Raw genomic sequence first — 22,340 nt, 5'->3', positions numbered from 1 at the left:
ACTAGTCTATCTAGTTTGTTTACTCTAGGGATCCCTTGTCTATTCCCAAGTCCTGGAACTACAGGCTGGCCACATGCTACACCCACCTGACATTTACATAGATTCTGGGGCTCTGAATCAGGTCCAGCTGTTGCCAAATGCTTTAGCCACTGAGCAGTCTTCCCAGCCCCCCACCCCCTTCTGCTTTGGCCTCTGGTGCCTCTTTCAGGTTCCTAATGGGACTTGAGAGTCTGCCTTGAGCAGGATTTGTGCCCTCCACTGCATCTGTCTCCTGTCTCTCTCTGGGTACACACGCACATCTGGGTACACACACGCACATCTGGCCTGCTGGAATTCTTCGTCCTGGCACCCAGCATCCCTGCTTCCCACAGCAGACCCCTTTCCACGCCCTACCTGCTCCAGCTTCTGCTGCCGCTTTAATAGCTCTACTTCCAGGTCGGACTTCTTCCTCTGCGCTTCCTCCTCCTTCTGCTTTATCACTTGGTCTCGTCTTCTCTTCTCCATCACCTTCTGCAGTTCTGGTTTATTCTGAGGGGCAAGACCCCTGGGCAAAGAAAGGATTGAAAAACTGTCAGCTCACTGGAAGTATTTCTCAGGAAAAGAAATGTAAGTGAAGGCATGAGCTGCAGAAGAGAGGAAAATGGGATCAGCCAGGGGAGGGTATCGGCCACTAAGCACGCAGACGCTTACTGCAAGGAAGAGAAGCCAAAGGCATCTTCTGAAGAGTTCATAAAGTCTATGAATCCAATAAAAACACATTAAGCCGAGGGCTGTGGGGAAGGCAGGCAGCAGCTCGCTTACACAGTGGGTGGGGCAGAGACTCACAACAGAGATGACGCCTGGGACATGCGCCAATCCAGCTGAAGTCACAAACTACAGCCGCTAATCACACATTCTGAAGACAGTTTAGTGACAAGCAGCTTAGAAAAATGGCTGAGGAAATCTCCCACCTCTCATGTTTCAGACCCGAAGGCAGCTCTTGAACCTTTAGATCCATCCAAGGCTAAGCTGTTCCTGAAGGACAGAGGAGATGGAGCACCCGCCCTCCTAACTGCAGCCGGCTATCACGGAGACCACTGATGTATGTGCTTCATAGACACACAAGAGAGCAGGCTTCAGGGAAACTCTGCATTCCTCAGAGAAAAACTGGGTGGCCATTTCTTCACATGGGAAAACCACTTTCAACCAGGCTGCCCCCTTTCCCCCACCCCATGAAATGCTTGGGCAATCCCACAGTAAGACTTCCATTAGCATGTTGCCCAGTGGGAATGCTAAACTGCATGCCATTCACCCCTCTTCTCTTTAGGATTTATACAGCCCCAGGTTTTTAAGATTCTAGATGAGTCTGCCTACCTCTTCCCTATGTCTTCCTTATTTACACCAATGACCCATAAATAATCTCCATTTGATACTAAAACGTATTAAATATACTTCAAATGAAAATGAAACAACAGGCCAGGAAAAACTCTCCACACCAGAGGCAGAGCATTGTGTGCTAGCTGTGTGCATTCATGCTATGATCATGCTATGCTTACATGCATGCAACTTGCACTGATCAGCTAGTCACATGGCACATTTGACCCAGGGTACACAGGGGACCTGTACCCCACCCCCACCCCGCTGCCGCCTACCTCGCTAGCCAATGACTACTGATCTGCTCTAGGGGACAATGGCCTCTAAGGATTCTATCAACATAAACTGATTAATCAACTAGTAGTTGCCGAATACACCTTAAAGAAAGATTTCTAAAATATTGTTCTGGTTACAAAACAAAGCAAAACCTTAGAGAATTCATGTGGACTTTAATTATGCTGATTAAAGATTTGATTTCCTTGACACCTCTGTGCAGTTTTGAGCCTGCTCATTCTCAATAATTGTGAAACTAACCATAAAATCATAAACGTAATCTCCCTTCATTAAAGCTTACAGCAGTTTTCTTCTAACCAACATCCTGTTAATAAAAATAGGGAAAGAAGAGATATGTGTGTTATTTTAACAGTGTATCCTTCATTATCAGAGATAGGATATACTAAATCCTCATTCTTTAAACAAAGTCACACAAGTCACAATGAACCCAAACCAATCCACATTTTATACTTCTTAGAAAATTATACAAACACACAGATACACTAATGCTGGCATCTTTTCTACCTACTTTTTTAAAAAATTACATATTTTCTTTCTTTACATTTCAAATGTTATCCCCTTTCCTCATTTCCCCTCCAAAAACCCCCATCCCATCCCTCTTCCCCCTCCTCACCAATCCACCTACTTTCCCAGCATTCCCCTACACTGGGGTGTCCAGCCTTCATAGGACAGAGAGCCTCTCCTCCCACTGATGCCCAACAAGGCCATAATTGGCTACTTATGCGGCTGGAGCCATGGATCCCTCCATGTGAACTCTTCGGTTGGTGGTTTAGTCCCTGGGAGCTCTGGGGGTACTGGTTGGTTCATATAGGTATTCAAGTATGGGGCTGCAAACCCCTACAGCTCCTTGGGTCCTTTCTCTAGCTCCTCCATTAGGGATTCTATGCTCAGTCCAATGGTTGGCTGAGAGTATCTGCCTCTGTATTTGTCAGGCACTGACAGAGCCTCTCAGGACACAGCTGTATCAGGCTCCTGTCAGCAAGCACTTCTTGGCATCTATAATAGTGTCTGGGTTTGGTGACTATATATGGGATGGATCCCCAGGTAAGGCAGTCTCTGGATGGTCTTTCCTTCAGTCTCTGCTCCACACTTTGTCTCTGTGTCTCCTCCCGTGGGTATTTTGTTCCCCCTTCTAAGTAGGACCAAAGTCTCCACTTTGGTCTTTCTTCTTCTAGAGCTTCATGTGGTCTGTGAATTATATTTTGGGTATTTAGAGCTTTTGGGCTAATATCCACTAATCAGTGAGCACATACCATGTGTGTTCTTTTGTGACTGGGCTGCCTCACTCAGGATGATATTTTCTAGTTCCACCCATTTGCCTAAGAATTTCGTGAATTCATTGTTTTTAATAGCTGAGTAGTACTCCATTGTGTAAATGTACCACATTTTCTGTATCCATTCCTCTGTTGAGGGACATCTGGGTTCTTTCCAGCTTCTGGCTATTATAAATATGGCTGCTATGAATATAGTGGAACATGTGTCCTTATTACATGTTGGGAGTATCTTCTAGGTATATGTCCAGGAGTGGTATAGCTGGGTCCTGAGGAGTGGCTGAATATAAAATTAACTACAACCAATCAGTGGCCTTCCTCTACTCAAAGGATAAACAGGCTGAGAAAGAAATTGGGGAAACAATACCCTTCACAATAGGCACAAATAATATAAAATACCTTGGTGTGACTCTAAGCAAGTGAAAGATCTGTATGACAAGAACTTTAAGTCTCTAAAGAAAGAAATCGAAGGAGATCTCAGAATATGGAAAAATCTCCCATGCTCATGGATTGGCAGGATTAATATAGTAAAAATGGCCATCTTGTAGAAAGCAATCTATAGATTCAATGAACTCCCCATCCAAAATTCCATCTCAATTCTTCATAGAGTTAGGAAGAGCAATTTGCAAATTCATCTGGAATAACAAAAACCCAAGATAGTGAAATCTATTCTCAACAATAAAAGAACTTCTGGGGGAATCAGTATTACAGAACTCAAGCAGTACTACAGAGAAATAGTGTTAAAAATTGCATGGTACTGGTACAGTGACAGGCAGGTAGATCAATGGAATAGAATTGAAGACCCAGAAATGAACCCTCACACCTACGGTCACTTAATCTTTGACAAAGGAGCTAAAAACATCCAGTGGAAAAAAGACAGCATTTTAAACAAATGGTGCTGGGTCAACTGTAGGCTAGCAAGCAGAAGAATGCAAATTGACCCACTCTTATCTCCTTGTACAAAGTTTAAGTCCAATTGAATTAAGAACCTCCACATAAAACCAGACACACTGAAACTAACAGAAAAGAACGTGGGGAAGAGCCTTGAACAAATTGGCACAGGGGGAAATTTCCTGAACAGAACACCAATGGCTTATGCTCTAAGATCTAGAATTGACAAATGGGACCTCATAAAATTGCAAAGCTTCTGTTGCAAGATATTTCCTATCCATTCACACTGAGGCAATGAGAGGCCAGTGACTGGAGGGGAGAGAGGAGGGGGAGCTAAGAGAGGTGACCGGGCAGAGAAAGAGAGGGAAAGGGCTTGGTGGACTAGATGAGCAGTGTGGAGAAGGAGATGCGGATATCCAGATGGCTTCAGACATATTTCTGGTGTTTGGAGAGGTTAGATAATTGGGATAAAACTTTGTTATTGTAAATTGGCATTATGTAATTGGGAGTTTTATATACATAAAGATATTTGGTTAACTATTCAAGTTTAAGAGTCATGCTTTACCGGATATTTAGAAGGAGTGGTGCAGAGGCCTGGCTGGGCGGTACTCTTTCTTAATAATTACCCACTACAAGCTTCTGGAAAGCAAAGGACACTGTCAATAGGATAAAATGGCAATCAACAGATTAGGAAAAGATCTTTACCAATCCTACATCTGAAAGTGGACTAATATCCAATATATACAAAAACCTCAAGATGTTAGACTCCAGAGAACCAAATAACCCTATTTTAAAAAATGGGGTACAGAGCTAAACAAAGAATTCTCACCTGAGGAATATTGAATGGCTGAGAAACACCTAAAGAAATGTTCAACATCCTTAGTCATCAGGAAAATGAAAATCCAAACAACCCTGAGATTCCACCTCACACCAGTCAGAACGTCTAAAATCAAAAACTCAGGTGACAGCAGGTGTTGGCTAGGATGTGGAGAAAGAAGAACACTCTTCTACTGCTGGTGGGATTGCAAGCTGATACTTTTTTTTAAAAATCACAATGAATTTTCTCTTTCCCTATTTTCATTAGCAGGAAGTTGATTAGAAGAAAACTGTTCTAAGTCCTAGTGAAAGAAGGGAGATTACTTTTATGCTTTTATGGTTTATTTCACAATTATCAAGAATGGACAGATAAACAACCTCACACAGGGCGTCAAGGACATCACATTTTTAATCAGCACAGTTAAAGCCCATGAGTTCCTGGTATCATTAACCACACCGTAATCTCAGCACTCAGAAGGCCAAAGCAGGAAACGAGCCTGGGCTACATCATAAAATGCCATTCTCAAAACCCCAAAGCATCACCACGGAATAATGAATGAAGACTTTCTCAGTTTTATGCGTATATAAGGTCTCAATGTTAAACGGCAGACAATTACATTTTAAGATTAAGACTTTAGTTATATGAATAATTTAAATTCAGACATCTCCCACATTTCACTGGCAAAATTAACTTCAACATTAACAACATTTTCTGGGTTAACCAAAGCAGCTGAGCCAACTGTACTTCATGGCAGTGGGTCCTTACTAGCCCTGATGCCTTCATTAACAAGCATCTCCAACCCCCTCGTGACTGTCCAGGAACCAATCCTAGTGAGTAGATCTAATTATGTGCAGGTGTGCATGTCTGTGTGTGCATGTGAATACAGGTGGCCAAGGAGGACAGAAGCACAAGACCTCCAAGAGCTGCAGTCACCAAGAGCCGTGAGCTTCCTGGTAAGAGTCAGCATCCAAGCCTGGGTCCTTTGGAAGAGCAGCACGAGCTCTCAACTGCCACATCCCCAGGCAGAGTAGAGTCACTTTCTAAAATTAGGGCTAGTATTTTAGTCCATATATTTTATATAGGAAATATAATATATCAGTGCTCATAAAACTAAAAGTTGAATGCGTAACCCAAGTTCTCTCCCCTCTAAACAAACTGCAGAAGCACCATTTATACTATATTCTTGTGGTAGGTATTGTAGTTTGAATCTAAAATCCCAAACCTAACACAGGATTGAGTTAAATCCTATGCTTATTTTGTTCCTAGTATGTCATGTTGAGATTAAAGTTTTTCAAATGCTGTACTGAGCAAGCTTCTGTACCCATGGATGCAGGAAGGTTAAATGACAGTGATGCCCTTCATAATTACATGATATGTGTGCAACATTTTAAACCACCAAGCCTGTGATACTTTCTTACCAAGACAAAAACCTAATATATACTATTGTAATTTAAATTTAATAAGGGAGTTTGGGTAGCTTTTAAAATCACTTTATTACATATATTTAGGTTTTGTGTATGTGCCCGTGTGTGTGTGTGTGTGTGTTGGTCACGGACACACAACATGCATATGGAGGTCAAAGGACAACTTGCTGGAATCACCTTTCTCCTTTTTCTATGTGTGTGTGTATCAAGGACTAAACTCAGCCTTTACTGGCCAAGCCTTCTCGCTGGCCCTGTGAGGCATTGTCAGGGCAGTTCTCCACCCCGAGTGCAGCCTTCCTGTCAGCACTGGGACTCCTACCCAGGAGTTCTCTCTAAGCATCCCTCTTCCGAGGTCAGCAGCTGGGACTTCACTGGTTGGCCCAGCACCAGCGAGGTGCTGTGGACTGATGTTTATCGCCCTAAACACAAATCTAAGCATCTTTGTAAATGCTTAGCTTCTGCCTGTTTTGATGCATGCAGAAAAAGAAATCATGGCCCTGGTCTTTGGCCCTCACATGGCCAAAGCAAACCCAGGCCTAGCAATATCTAAAACATGGGAGCTGAAGCAAGCCTGCCTGGGAAATCATGCCTGCATTGTGCTGGGGACACGGCAGGTTTGGTGCTCTCTAAACTGAGGGGTTGCTTTGTGTGAGTTCCCATTTTCCCAACCGTTCTGCACTTGGCCTCGTTCCCTTTTACAAATAATGGGGGGCGGGGGCTACTCAGTTAATCTCTAAGACACATGTTAGCTGAAAAGTTTTAATGAAATTTGTGAACAGGAAGAATAAAGCACAAGTCTATCCTAATTTTACTGAGTATTCATTTTGTAGGTTACACGTGACAAATTACTCTACAAAAATACCATTAGTACCCTGGGTCATATTGATGCTAACAGGTCTTAGAGCACAGAACCTGACTTCCACAGACTGAAGCTTCCTTGTATTGCTCTCTGCTTTTGCTCATTCCTTCTTGGCCTGCTTGAACACGTGTGTGTGTGTGTGTGTGTGTGTGTGTGTGTGTGTGTGTGTGTAAGCCAGAGCTTGAGTATGAATACCTTCCTTCCTCACTGTCCGTCTTTGTTGAGGCGACATTTCACTTCGATGAACTGCTTCTGTTTAGCTAGCCCACTGCCAGCTTGTTCTACAGCCCCCTGCCTCTGCTTTTCAAGTTCTGAGATTCTACAGATGGGCCATCATATTTGCCTGGCATTTAGACAGTTCTGTGAGTCCAAACTCTGGTCCTCACACTTGTAAAGCAAGGGCCTTACCTCAGATTCACCTCCCAGGCCCACAGGCGACTCTTCAGGCAGCCCTAGCTCTCACTGTCCCCAAGGCTGGCATTAGCTAGCTCAGGCATTGCAGTGTGGAAAGGTTGTGCACTTTGAGTTTAGAGAGAAGTGGCGTGACCCCTGGTTCAGGGTCGAATTCTGACTGCCCCAAGAGCTTGGCCAGGCTGCCTCTGTCGGGCAGAGTGACTGCTGGGTAAGGCATCAGCGCTTGAGTCTGAATCCCCTGAGCCCACAATTAAAAATAAACAAACAAACGATCCTAGTCACAGAGGCAAGCACCTGTAATCCCCAGTCCTGGGGGATGGAGACAGAGACTGGGAGCTCGCTGGCCATCCCATCTCGACAGTCAGAGAGCTCCAGATTCAGTCAGACATCTCATCTAAAATGAAGTAAGGTGGAAACCAACTGAGGAAGGTCCACCTCCTCTCTCCACACGCCTTCACACACTCTGCACACAACGGGCATTAAAGATAAGCAAGCAGCAGCAGCAGGCCCAGCCCTAGAACCCAGAGGGATTGGGGGCAGAGATGGGAGTGACAGACTGCACAAGAAGAGAGGGGACATTTTGCATCCCTTTAAAAATTCAACAGAAAGACAATAAAATTTAAAATACTACAGAAAACCTAATAAAGACACAAGGAAGAATATTATTGTTTGTTAAGTCTAATAAAGTTCTATAAACATCTCTCTGCAAATAGGAAACACTAGTTACAGGCAGGACTTAAATCTGATTCCTACACTTCCCAAAATGTCAGAGATTTAAAATTAAGAAACAGCCTTGCCTCCTGCGTAGGACACTCTCTTCTGCACACATGGGCTCAGCCAGTGAACTTGCTGCCAAGCTCTGCGACCTGAGTTCAATCCCCAATCCCCACCCCATGGTGGAAGGTGTCACCCACATGCATGAGCACAGGCACAAACACAATAAATGCAAGTGCTCCTTAAAACATGCACGCATTTGAAAGGAGAGAGTGTCAGACCCTGCTGGTGTCTGCATCTGTAGGAGCTGGATGGACAGACACCATGCTTGGTAAAAGGGTGCCTTCAATATGACAAGCAAGCGGAAATCCCTTGAAGCTTTTGTAAACTCAAGATGAAGCCTTGTTACCTTAAAACTTCGGGAAGGAACACGACACTCATACCTTTTTTGATTCATAAGAAGCTCTCTGTGGAGGTCTTGGTGATTTCGGGATGTTTTGACAGGATTGATTAGCTTCTGGGGCCTAATTAGCTCAGGATTGTCATCTTCTATGTAGTCCGGCTCGGCCATGATGTTTCGTGGAACGAGACAGGAGTCCTTGGGGTCAATATCCTCAAGTGGGCCGTCTGAAACACAAAGAGAAGCACATTCATTTGCGGCCTAGTCTGGCAACACTTTCACTGACGGTCAAGGCCCGAAGAGCTATGTCTGGTCTGTCACCCCAGCACACGCTGTCCTCCGGTGTCTACCAGGGACATCACTGATTAGTCCTCCAGGGACTAGAGAGCCATGGGACAAGGGAAGAGTCTTCTGACCTGGCTCCAGTCAGTGCCAATCACACTCTGAGTTCAAGTCACATAGGGTACCTCCTGCCACTTCTCAAAAGCAAGCTCACAAGAAACATTTGAGTACCAGCTTTTTCCTCAACCTCAGCAGACGAATCCACACTCCCAGTGTGAAGCCCAAGCCTGCAGAGACAAAACTTGTAGTAGTCTTCGTGGATATCAGGTGACCTGTTTCCCTTCGACCCAGTCACCTATTCTCGGGGCTAGAACTGAGAGGGGGAGGAGGAAGGGAAGGTAGGTGACATTACAACAAGACCCCTTGGGTGGAGACGAAAGAGAACATGTCTCTGAACTCTAGCAGAGCAATGTGCTAACAGCTGGGCAATCATGTAACCCTCCTGGCCTCCGACTTCCTCTCCAAAGGAAGAAAGTCTCTTCTTAGATACCTGTAACTAGCGCTGTGGGCACGTAGTGGACACCTATGAATATGAGTACTATTTCACAACAGAAGAAAAGTCCCCTGGAAGCTGGCGCACGAAGACCAGGACTGGCCGACCACATGGCAGAAGACAGGCAAGGGCTGGTGCCAGTCAGTGATGCCAGGAGTGATGCATGCCAAGATGCGTTCCCCCACCATCCCTGCTCCCTGCACTCATGACAAACCAGATGAATATTTCATAATTAACAGAGGATTCCTATTTGTCTGTCCTGGTTCAGTGACTTTGATTTTCAAACTCAAAATTAGATAAGGGTCTGACTCCAACAGAGTATTCCAACCTTGCTTTCTCTGGCGTGTCCACAGTGATGATTACTAACTCTGGCTACTTCCTCACTGACTACGTGATGCCGTGGGTCAGAAAGTAGTGGACTGTGCAGGAGGAAGAGCCACGCCTGAAATATTCATACCAGCACTGCATTACCACCTCCCTGGTATTTACACCACAAGACACATCAGGATAGGAGGTGACTGTACATTTCTGTCCATTCTCTGCAGGGGGGGAGGACCACCTCTCCTCCAGTTCTAATCCCAGCTCCTCCAGATAAGTGGAAGATGTTGAACTAATATTGATTATGTGAAATCTGCCCTCAGAAGAATGAGAAGAGATTCTCCATGAAACTCCGTGAACAAGCCCTTAGTCCAATGCCAGCTCCCCCCTTTAACTTGTGACCACGGAGGCCACCCAGCACAGACAGTTATGGGGAGGAGTGGGGCTATGTGGAGGTTGAGGGAAGAGAGAAAGCACAGCATCTATCCAGACTCCAGCATAGACACTGGAGAGAAGCAAACATGTAGTGTGAACCCCTGAGTTGTCACCAACAGCACTGGATATTAAGCATCAAAGCCAAACCTAGGCAAAGCCACAGCCAACAACTATCAGTGCCTTGGGAATGGCACATGCAGATGCAGGTCCTATCTTACTCCAGCAACAACCATAGGAAGAAAAGACACAGGCTACACCAACAATCGGAGAAACGAGATTTAAATATCATGCTCGTACTTATATTGCTAGAGCCATAGCACTAAAAACCAATTGCCCGTCCACTAGGTTTGCCAAACTGCAATGCCCACCTTTTTCTTTTTTACATCAAGTGTTGTAAAAAAAATTTTTTTAATTAACATGAAAATAAACCCATTAAATATCTAAAGAACAAGTTAATTAAAATAGAAATTACATCATAATTAAATATTTGAGGTAACCCTGTGTAATATGAAGGCTTGGAGCTACCAAATGTAGAAAACCTAACAGAGAACCCGCACCTTCCCACGACTCTGTTAATACTGATACTTTAACTGAGAACTCCCGCAACCTTAAGCAAAGAGAGAAATACAAACCTTGCACATAGTGAGTGAGGGAGCCCATCACAGCCAGCCTGACTTCAGCTCCGCTGCTCCCTGGCCAAACGTGCAGTGCTGTTTGCTTGGAATCTCAACTGCACAAGGCGCGGCTCTATAGCCCTACCTGTCTAAGAGGCCAGAGCAGATTCACTCTGGTTAATCAGTAGACAAAGTAGGCTGCCTGCTTCCATAAAAGGACCTGCTTCTCTACCCTAAGCCATGACATCCTTTCAAGGCAGGAGGGACTCCAAAGGTCAGTTTCAGGGAGGAGGCAGGGAAGGAAAGAACGGGGTAGTCGCCAGCTCCAGGGAGAGGAGCCCTAAGCCAGGATGCTAGGGCACAAGTGGGAGGACAGCACAAGTGTTTGTGATTTCCCCCTTTAGATTCGAGCTTCTTTGAAAGCCTCTCCGCCACAGTAACAGTCAGGCGAGATTCGCCCAAGTGGGGGTCTCCTACCAGACAGGACCTGGGCAGCAGGTGAACCTGCATGAGTTCTGACCTAAGCAGAGCCAACACTGTCTCCATTTTCTCTGTCTTGGAGTCAGAGGGTAGGCACAAGAGCCCCACCGCCAAAGACCCGTGAGCAGGCTCAGAGCCTTCTGCGGACCAAGCAGAAGATGTATACAACGCACCTCCAGCAAACTGCAGTAAAGGGGTTTGGAAAGGGAATGGATTCTCCCTGTGCCCTGTGTGGCCTTACGACGGGTGGCTGGTACGGGAGCCGGGAGCTAGGTAGGGGCACTTCTCCTTGGCTTTCCACTCTGCACCCACAACAGCAGCAAAGAAGCAGCCATCTCTCTGGCTTTCCTCCTGACGCTCTCTCCGGTCAGCCGTGCTGTTCACGGTTAACCAGGCCTGACAACAGAATTCCAGTCATATGGTGCCGTGTTCTCAGAGCCCATGCTCTGACTGACCTGGCATAAACACTATGGACTCCCCCTACCCCTACCCCTCCCTGGCCCTTCCTCCCCCTGCAGGCGTGGCCATTGATGCTCCTTCTAGCAGGCATGCCAGTCCGTTTCTAATCCACCTTGTACCAGGCCCAGTCAGATGCAGATACATGGCCGGGTCTCAGGAAGATTTCCTAACTTCCTGACTGAAGTTAAACTCTGCCCTCCAACAACTATGGAGTCATCTCCCCTTTTTAGTATGCATCGAAATCTACATGTAACATTTCATCCCTTTATGCAAAGATTGGATCTCTTCCCGCTCTTCCCACCTAGGACTATGGAGATTACTTAAAAGAAGTAACCAAGTCAGGGGTTAGCTACCAGAAGGGGGAGCCCCTGAGCCATTCCTAGGCCTTTGGAAACAAGCTCAGAGTAGGCTGGGCGGCCAGGTGGGGTTCTTCACTGAGCACCAAGCAGCCAAGGAGGCTAAGGGTAAAGATGTGACAGAAGAGTCTAGAAGGAAGGGGGTTATTGTCCTTACCTGAGGTATCTCTTCTTGAAATTAACACTAAGATTTTCTCATCATATTGACTCTACTGACCAAGTAACCGGACCATGAAGTAAGTTTTTTTGTTTTTTTTTTTATGTTGTTGCTGCTGCTGTTTTGTTTTTATCAAATATCAAGTCAAGGGAAGAAAAATCAGTGCTGACTCAATTAAAGAAACAGAACTGAGTGGAGATCTTAGACGAGCCTTAACTTCCTTGACTTTAATTGCCCAGCTTTCTTTGAAAATGAAAGAAAGCAATGTGATATTACCCAGAATATAAGTACTTAAGTAGGAGGTGTTGCTAGCCAAACTATAGCCAACACCATTACCTATCTTATCTAGAGGTATCTATCTTCTTTTGGCCGTATTTTCTTTGAACCATGAATTCAAATGAATAATACACAGTTTTCCTCACTAGTAACAGTAACTAAATACATGTGGATGCACCTGTTCATGGTGTGTGTGTGTGTGTGTGTGTGTGAGAGAGAGAGAGAGAGAGAGAGAGAGAGAGAGAGAAAGAGAGAGACACTTATGTGAGGAGGGCAGAGGACAAGTTCAAGGGTCATTCCTCAGGAGCTTCCACCTTGTTTTTTGATATGGGGTCTCTCATGAGCATACAGGAACCACCACCGCCATCACCACCGCCATCACCACCACCCCATCTCTGGCTCCCCAGTGCTGTGGTGGCCTGTGACTCTACTGTGCCCAGCATGTCCTACAGGTGCTGGACCACACTGGGTGCTCTCCCTTCACAATGAGCATCCCTAACTACTGAGTGCTTTCCCCAGCCCAGCATTCCATAGTTCTACCACCACAGCAAGAGTGGAAAGGTCTGCCCATCACACTGTGGCGGTAACGCAGCATCCTGCTGGCCCAGACAGTGCTGCCTGGTTAGATAAAGATGCCCAGCACACATTTTCCTGTGAGCCAAGAGAGCACACACTCCTGAGGCCAAGCTTCGCCGTCACGCTGTTCTGGGTCTTTGTACATCTTTGCACATCTGTACATAAAACAAATAAAGTGCAAAGAACTAACCTTTTGTGGTTGAAAAATTAGAATTTAGAGACTATGCCAATTTTCATTTGCCTAAATAAAAAAAAAATCCAATTCTATTTGGAAGCATTAGGACTTGAATGAACCCTGTCTTAAAGAGTTTCCCATTTCGTGGCAATGCACATACCAGATGCATGCACACACATGCAGCAGAGTCCAATCGAGCCTAAACAACTGAACTTTTGAACTGCAACAACTACTCCCAGAATGCTAAAAGTATTTCAAGACATTCTTTCCGAGAACCTATTCCCCAAACTGGCTCCAGAAGATTCTAGCAAATGCTAGGAACTCTGAGACACACAAAAACGCTAAGACAGTAGGCTGGCAAACTGGGGCCTGGGTCAGCCCGGAAACTGCAAGGCACTTCTTGGATCCAAGGCAGTCTCCTCCTCCCTCTGCCCCTGGATTCCCAGACAGACAGGAAAAGCAGTTAGTGCAAGACTCCCCTCCCTCCAGCAGAACTGGCCTTATCTGCCAATGTCTTGGACAGCCTGGCCTTGAGGTGAACCTAAAAACTCACTCTACCGCCAGAAGCCATCGTCTGGTACCCAAAAGGCATTTGTCAAATGGGACCCTCTGGGGACACAAATCTGCTATGAGAAAGCTGGGGGGAAAGGCACCCCTCTGGGATTATCTGCATAAACACAGCAGTGTTACTTTTTCATATTCTGCCAAGCTCTTCTACTATTAGAAGAGACCCTAGGATTCCCAAGTGACCCATTTAAAACAACGATATAATCTCAACCGATTTGCTCCCAATATGTTGCTGTCCAAACACCACATAATGACGTTCTTGGGAAAATATCCAAACTCATTTTCTCATCAGTTTTTTTCAGCTCCCCTTCCCCCAACCAAATATATTTTTAAACAAGGAACATACTTTATATTTAGAAGATGGGGAAAGATGAAGGCACAATGGAGGGAAAGCAGAAATTCCCAGAAGTCAGAGCATGTACCAACAGCCATGATAAACTGGACCAGTGCCAGGGCCAATCAGGATCAATAGTACAAAAACACCCACCTGGGCTCTAAGTTATGTTCATAACAGTCAGACAACCCCTATTTGATATCAGGTTATCTTAGGAATGGATGGTGAAGGGAAGCATAAGGTGTGTGTGTGTGTGTGTGTGTATGTATGTGTGTGTGTGTGTGTGTGTGTGTGTGTGTGTGTGTATGTGTGTAGTCTGTGGTAGATGTTCCATGTGCTAATACCAGCTTTGGTTACACAAGTCACTGCATGGCACTTTCTGGCGCATGCCTTCTCTGTAGGCATAATAAACACACCTCACTAAACACAGTTTATATAACCCTGATGTTGAGACTATCAACTAAGAATCACTTTGTTGTTACAATGCTATTAGAATTTGGCCTCACCTCTCATTAGAAATGGAGGCATAGTAATCCTGTATCTAACCTGAATAGAATAAATGGATACATGTTAATACCACAGTGCATCTTGGAACATTTTTATTCTGCCTCCATCCCACTGCCTGTTTGCTTTATACCCTTTCCATAAAGTTCCACTGAATATTATATAAAGCATGCATAACATGTCCACCCATGTATGCATACAGTGATGAAGAGCTGGCCTTGGGACCAGTAATCCCAGACAGGCCCTTCTTTAGGTCATTCACCAGTAATGTGGTTTTTGTTTAAAGGGCTTACCCTGCATCTCAACTTTCTTAACTGGAAATTAGTGCCAACAATCCAATAGCTGTGGACTGTTTTAAGCATGAGAAGTCCTGTGGAACCCACCTGTTGCCCACCATCCGTGCCCCAACACACCAGTTCAACATCTACCTCTCTATTAATGAAGGTGCTAGCAAAATGAATGGTGAGTGTATCCTACAAGTCTGACAGAAACAGAGTTAATATGGATGAACCCAGTCAATGGCTTCTGTTCGTTTTTTTTCCAGTCTTTGACACAAAAGGGTGAAAGAGAAGGAGCAGAAAGTGAGAAAGTAGAGAAAGAAAATCCCTGATAGGTCAGGCACTGGGTGGATCCCATCCTGCCAAGGCCTAGAAAACCTCCAGAACTTCCCCAATCTCCTTGATTTAGTCCGATCTCTTCGACTGAGTGGCCTTCTCTCTCATTGGGCTTTTTGGTAATCTGTTGTGCATGAATATGTGTCCTGAGAATAGGCCAATGGCATAAATGTCAAAGGTCTTAGAAAAAACAAGTACACCCAGTCCACATCTGCAATGTACTCTCCCACATATCTTGTGAAACATGAATTAACCGCCAGTTGATGGAACTCCAAAAAGACAGAAAGAGAAATGAGGGGAGATCCTCACAGAGGCAGTTTGTATAATGCTCAATGAAACGCTATGCAAAGGGCAGCAGGTAAGCACTGTGCTGTCGGTCACTGTAATAGTTTACAAGTCTATATTCCATGCTGCTGACATCAGAAAGATCACTAGGCCTGTGTGTATAAGATCGCGTTTTGGTGTTACTGTGAATTTATACTACCAGTTAACCACAAGCTGTTCACGTCTACAGGAAGGAGAATGGCGTGTCCATGTAGCACCCTGGATCACACTGTGCTTCATCAAAAGAACGATGCTGCCAATCAGTAAGCAAACGTTGGGGCTACTTTCCATGGACACTAGTGGAGAATACAACTAACTGTGTTCCTTCTACCTTCTCTAGCCATGAAACAGCCAGCACTGCCAAAAACAAGCCCTGTCTTTAGACAGGCTAAATTATGAACAAAGCCAAGGTAAAAGACAATCATTGAATAAGTCAATTTAGAAAAAAAGGTGGATATTCAGACAACTTTAGAAAAAAATCTGAAGACAAGGGAAATAAAAAGATACCAGTGTTGGGCTAGGGTGTGGCTTGGAGGCAGGGAGCTTGCCTTCAGAAGCCTTTGGTACCATGGGCAGGACCACAAAAAAATAAATACGTAAAAACTCCCCACATGGCGGGCTATAAGAGACAATGTAGGTGACTCAGATCTTTCAAGGGTAGAGTTTAGAAGGCCCTGATAGGCTATAATATCATTTAATTCTTTAAGGTGCGTATGACAGCGGGAGAATGCTTCTGTGGCCCTGGAAAACAGCACATCTATGCAAGAGCTGAGCAAGGCGATCAGACAGCTAGCCCACAGGCAGACATGGAAACACATAGCACGGTGTGATGAAGAGAGAAGCCAGAGCCAAACACCTGCAAGGTCCTAACAACAGACTGGGTTAGCAACCTCAGGAACCCATTAGGGATTAGGCCAGCAAATGGCTGAGTCTGAAAAAATCTAGAAAAAATATCACGAAGGGAAAAGCCTTAGCAAACATCCTGTACTGGCTGGTTTTGTGTGTCAAGTTGACACAAGCTAGAGTCATCAAAGGAAGGAGCCTCAGTTGAGGCCATGCCTCCATGAGATCCAGCTGTAAGGCATTTTTCAATTAGTGGTCAATGGGGGAGGGTTCAGCCCACTGTGGGTGGTACCATCCCTGGGCTGGTAGTCCTGGGCTCTCTAAGAAGCAGGCTAGGGGAAGCAGGCCAGTAAGCAGCCTTCTACATCAGCTCCTGCCTCCAAGTTCCTACCCTGTTTGAGTTCCTGTCCAGACTGCCTTCAATAGTAAATACCAGTATGGAAATGTAACCCAAATAAACCCTTTTCTCCCCAATTTGCTTTTTGGTCATGGTATTTGGTCACAGCAACAGAAACCTGAAGAAACATCCTCCTCCCCATTGTTCTCTGAGGGCAGGTTGTGACCCTTGGCCAATCAGAGTTTCTTTCAGATAAAAGGTCCTGTGCTTAAAAGGTCCCTCGAGGTCCATCCGTGAGGAGTGTGACCCACAGCAGCCAAAGACAGGAAATGCATCACTGAAGACAATAATGTGGTTCTTCCGCTGCTCAGTGACACTGCACAAGTTCCAGCTTCCATTCCATCCCATCCCATCCCATCCCATCCCATCCCATCCCATCCCATCCCATCCCATCCCATCCCATCCCATCCCATCCTATCAAGAAACCTCAGGACTCACTGGCTCCTGGCTTCCCCAGAGATAACATCTCCCTCAGCCTGTTCTCCAAGTTGAAGCTGTTGTCCATCTGCTGCATTTGAAAGCCAGCCTTTGGGGTCTGCACCAAAGCTTTTTATCGTTTCTTAGCCCTCAGTGACAATGGTGTTCAAGAACAGGTCTAGAGCCTTACACCCTATCCCCCCCCCCACACACACACACATACACAATTGCATCTGACAGTGCAGACTCTCCCTTCACACTGAAATATGAGCCATTTCTAAAGTATGCCTGAGGGCCGTCACCATCTTGTCTAGTGAGCTTGGGCTCTAAAATGCCAACTGAGGGCTTCAGCACCCACCTCAGGGCCAACTGTCCAGCCACACCTCATCTCGTTCTTTATTTACAGCAGTACTGGACACTACCCAGTCAGAGGAGCAACAGGCCAGCCAGACCTCGCCCTATTAGTTATCACTGCAGTAGCAATCACCCAGGCTAAAGCTGATGTCCACTGTGCCACCACCCATGCCTGACCCGCCTGGTGGAAGCCATCCTGTGTTCTTCTAATCTCCTTATTGCACACCTGTCTTGGGTGGAGTCCTCTCAAAGCCTCCATGAAGAACCAATCCATCCTGGATTCTTATTCATCAATATATTTGAAACCATCCTCACCCACTGCCAAGAGCCTTGTTCCCTCTTCACGTCTCATCCCAAGTCTTACCACCAGCTCCTCTCTGGGCTCCATCTCTCCTGACCATGCTCCCTTGTCTTAGACAAACCCAATATGCTAACGAATTTAATCAGATCAAAAGCCCAGGAGCAAAGCATCTCTACCAGCTGAGGAGAGCGTGCACAGCTGCCTGGCCTCCTTCCCATGCTTGCCATAATCAGGTCCTCAGCCAGGCTTCTAATGTCAGGGTCCAGCTCTCCCACAATGCCTCTTGCCTAAGTCACACAAAGCCCAAGCAGCCACGCCATGACACCATCTATTAGAAATCTGGGGCTGTCAACTGCTTGTGCCCTTGGGTGAGTCTCATGAGACCTGATGTGCCTTAGGTCTTGATCTGCTTTCCACAGCCCCCACACAGTGTCACACCAAGGGTCATCGCAACAATGTGCTAACTGGAACATACACACTGAGGGAGCAGAGTACGCCCTGAAGTCACTAACCTCACTTGGTTCCGCCTTCGCTGACTCTGCCAGTCTCACTTCTTTCTGTCCCCATGGGGCACAGTAAATACTTCTCTCAGGATCCTAAAAGTCTCAGTTGTTCTCATCCCTATTAAAGCCAGAAAAGGAGAGACCTGATTCTTCCACATTCCTTGCCCTGAGAAATACCAGCCACACGTTGTTCAGCTAAATGTGACCAGGCACCACTCATGCCACGCCCAGACAGTGGGCCGTGGGTTTACAGAAGAAGCCATGAACTAAGGACAGCAGGTCAGCGCAAGCTTTGAGCAAGGCCCTTCTCTAACTTGCTCTCAAATGCTTGGCACAAGTTCTAGACAAGTTCTATTTGCTATAGATTTGTACAGGGAAACCTGTGTTTGTTTTCCCAAGTAACAGCTCTGCTTCCTCTTAAGATGGTTCAATAAAATTCTCACTGAAAGTCCATACACAAGACTGGGCTGGAGAATGGATCAGCAGAAAAGGCACGTGCTGCCTGCCAGCCCTGCGGACTACAGTTCAGTTCCCAATTTAACATGAGAGAAGGACAGAAACAACTTCCTCACACTGTCCTCTGACCTCCAAAGGTGTGCTATGACATCCATTAATATGGGCAAGCCACCACCAAGGTTTTGGCCACCAACAGATAATAGATTTGTGCCGGGTTTAAAATAAACACTAGAATAATCAGTTCATATAAATGTTCCCCTGAAATAATTAGCAGCTAGTTAATATGCAGCACATTAATCTAAATAAACCTCCAAGCAACTGAAAGGCTGCCTAATTAATGATCCTGTTAATAATTGATTACCTGATACTCACTGGCCTTAAAAATTGCTTTAGACTGATAATACCTATCGCATCTGAGAGATAGCCAGTGTGCACTTTAGATTAAAGAGTTTCCCTTTCTCCTGCATAAAGCGTTTTGAAGAAGTCTGAGGTTCAAGGGCCCTGGGACCCACTGGTACAGCACTCTGGTCTAAGAGCGACACTCAGTGGGAAAAGACACAAGGTGTTCTCAGAGTCACTGGCACTCTCCTAAAGAAAGAACTGGCCATTATTCTGTCACCACAAGGAAAAGGAAAAAAATTTTTTTTGAATTGCAATAAGGTGACTAGCAGGTAAATTCTAAAACATAAAGAAGAGAGCCATTGTCCACCCAGGATTCCTCAGAAGCATTAGTGAACCACACAGGAGGAAGGGCCACCGCTGAGCCTGGCCTCGCTAGGAGAGGCCCAGCAGTGAGGCCCTGTGAGCAGAAACACTGCAGGCAGAGCTGGGACTAGCCCATAACCCCAGGACAAAAGAAGTGACCAGAGCCAAGCCGGCTCTCAGCTCTGCTGTCTGTACCAGCTGTGCCCGCTCCAGTTCTGCCACCTCAGTGACACAGCTCCAGACACTCAGGAAAAGAAAACTCCACTCCAAGGTAGCCTCGTTAATTCCATAAAGCAGACCGAGGAGGAAAAGGTGGAAGAAGAAAGGAACAGGACCTAGGAGGTGGCTCGGCAAGCAAGAGGACTTGCCAAATAAACAGAGCTCAATAAACCTGAGTTCAATGCCCAGCACCCACAGTGGAAGGAAAGAATGCTACTGAGAGCTGTCACCTGGCCCACAGTTGTCTGACCTTCACAAGAGCGCCATACCATGTGCATACACACAGACACCCTCCAACACACAGACAGCCCTCAACACACAGACAGCCTCCAACACACAAACACCCTCCAAAACAGACACTCTCCAACACACAGACACCCTCCAACACAGACAGCTTCCAACACACAAACGCCCTGCAACACACAAACGCCCTCTAACACAGACAGCCTCCAACACACAGATGCCCTCCAACACAGACACCCTCTAACACACAGATGGATGCCCTCCAGCACACAGACACCCTCCAACACACAGACACCCTCCAACACACAGACACCCTCCAACACACAGACACCCTCCAACACACAGACACCCTCCAACACACAGACACCCTCCAACACACAGACACCCTCTAACACACAGACACGCACACACGTACTGATAAATATGTGATAAATTTTTAAAAGGATCAACATAAACTTCACTTGTTTACATGGTGAAGCTCGACTGAAAATAACCAGTTTGCCAGGGCTATGACTCAACGGTAAGGCCCTTGTTTGGCATGGATGAGTCCTTGGGTTTAATCCCCATCATTGCAAAACAAATGAATAATCAAAACGTGCTTATCTGTACAAAGGGAGAGCTAAGCCAGATGACCTGGAGGTCCTTTGAGAGTTAAACATTTTGATGAAAGGGGAGTTGAACTTATCCACTGACCTCAACCAGCCTGGCTTAGGACTGAGGGCTGCAGAGTATCTGACATCCCATAGAGGGTGTTCCCCTCAGATTCCACAGAGGCCCCAGAAGGGCCCCCACTCTCTCCTTAGAACCCCTCTCCTACAGACCCACGCTGAGTAGGCCTTCTGAGTGGGTTTCAGTTTTCCTCACCTCTCTGCCCTCTCTCCATGACTGTCTAGAAGATCAAGCACTGCGTCCCAGGTCTAGAGAGGGCCAAAGAGAGCAAGGAGCAGACCTCACTTTATTAAATCCAATGCCAATCCCAGAGCCTTCTAAAAACAAGACGAGGCAGTTTTAAGAACAGGGATATTTGTGGTAGAGAGATGGCTCGGTAGTTTATAACAGGTACTGCTCTTCCAGAGGACCCAAGTTCAGTTCCCACATCCACACTGTTCCCAACATCCTCACAAGCCCCTGTATTTAAGCCGTGTTCCAGGGGGCTCTGATGCTCTCTCTTCTGGCCTCTGAAGGTACTACTGTACTCATGCACACATACATGCATCTAGACATACACTCACACACATAAATAAGTAATAAATCACCCAAAACAAGCTCCTGTGAACACCTCATCACCTCATTCCTCAGCTTTCCACTGAGGAAAAATAATCTATTTTTGAGAAGACATATTTTACAACTTCCATTCCGAAGAGTTGTTGGCAATCTGTAGTGAAAGGCACTAACATTCTTAACCGGGGTAATCCTAGTTCTAGAGAAAAGACAGGTGCTGACAGAAATATCAGATAAAAACATTGACCTCGGGAGGCTGGAGAGATGGCTTACAAGAGCAGAATGTGCTCTTGCAGACTACCTGAGAAGGAGAAATTGAAAATACCCACATTATATCTCATAACTTCCTTTAACTCCAGCTCCCAGGGAATTGATGCCATCACATGCATGTACAGATACCCCATACACACATACACACATTTCTATGTGTATCACAGGAGTAAAATCTTAAAAATAAATAAGAATATTGATTCTAGCATGATCTAAAATGTTGAAATAGCAGAAATGATATTTAAATATCTAGCAATGGAATATAATACAGCATAAAATTAGACCTAATGAAAAGGAAAATATTCATGGTGCACTAAGTGGAGGAAAAGCACCAGGCTACCACAGCCTTTGTTCTGAGTCCATCTGTGTGCAGGGAAGCTCAGCACAGAGACCTGCAGTCATCTAAGCCCCAGAGCAGCCCCAGGAGCAACAGCCGCAGCAGCAGGAGCAGCTGCAGCAGCAGGAGCAGCTGCAGCAGCAGGAGCAGCCGCAGCCACAGCCGCAGCCACAGCCGCAGCCACACAGGAGGCTTTCCAACACAATCCGAATCACAATTTCTCAGGACATGCCCAACAACCTGCACCTTCATTCTGTGTGTTGTGTGCCTCACAACCTCTGAGGGCTCCTTGTGCACACGGGGAAACTGAGGCCCAGTACAGCTTGAGAATCAGCCCAACAAGCTAGCAAGTAACAGTGTTACACAGCCACACACACTGCACTAAGTGTCTCTCTCTGTCACTGGTGTTTGGAAGCCTGCTCTGTGCTCTTTGCCCTCAATGAGGAGCATGAGGTGTCATCTCTTGCTAGTTTGTCAGTACTTAGTTACAAAGCTACTAACACTGACTAGTGCCAGCGTCTCCACTGTCGCATGCCCAGATAGGTACCCTGATCAGCACCTTTGAGGACTACACAGAGAGGGTTAGAGGTCAGTGCCCATTATTAAATCCCAG

The 22,340-nt window shown here is 45.9% G+C and overlaps 1 protein-coding gene across 2 annotated transcripts in view; it reads right to left on the bottom strand.

The window, feature by feature from the left end:
* Fam107b (family with sequence similarity 107 member B) overlaps nucleotides 1-22,340 on the bottom strand; it is a 218,629-nt gene that overhangs the window by 2,901 nt on the left and 193,388 nt on the right. For both annotated transcript variants that reach the window (XM_052156278.1, XM_052156280.1), the window contains 2 exons: nucleotides 8,481-8,664; nucleotides 394-544 (listed from right to left, as the gene is read on the bottom strand). In XM_052156278.1, coding sequence (XP_052012238.1) covers nucleotides 394-544; nucleotides 8,481-8,664 — 335 coding nt within the window. The remainder of the gene's footprint in view (nucleotides 1-393; nucleotides 545-8,480; nucleotides 8,665-22,340) is intronic.

The sequence above is a fragment of the Apodemus sylvaticus genome, chromosome 14, assembly GCF_947179515.1.
Source record: "Apodemus sylvaticus chromosome 14, mApoSyl1.1, whole genome shotgun sequence".
NCBI classification, from domain to species: domain Eukaryota; kingdom Metazoa; phylum Chordata; class Mammalia; order Rodentia; family Muridae; genus Apodemus; species Apodemus sylvaticus.
The sequence above is the reverse complement of the archived record's forward strand: the minus strand, read 5'-3'. Positions and strand labels throughout refer to the sequence as shown.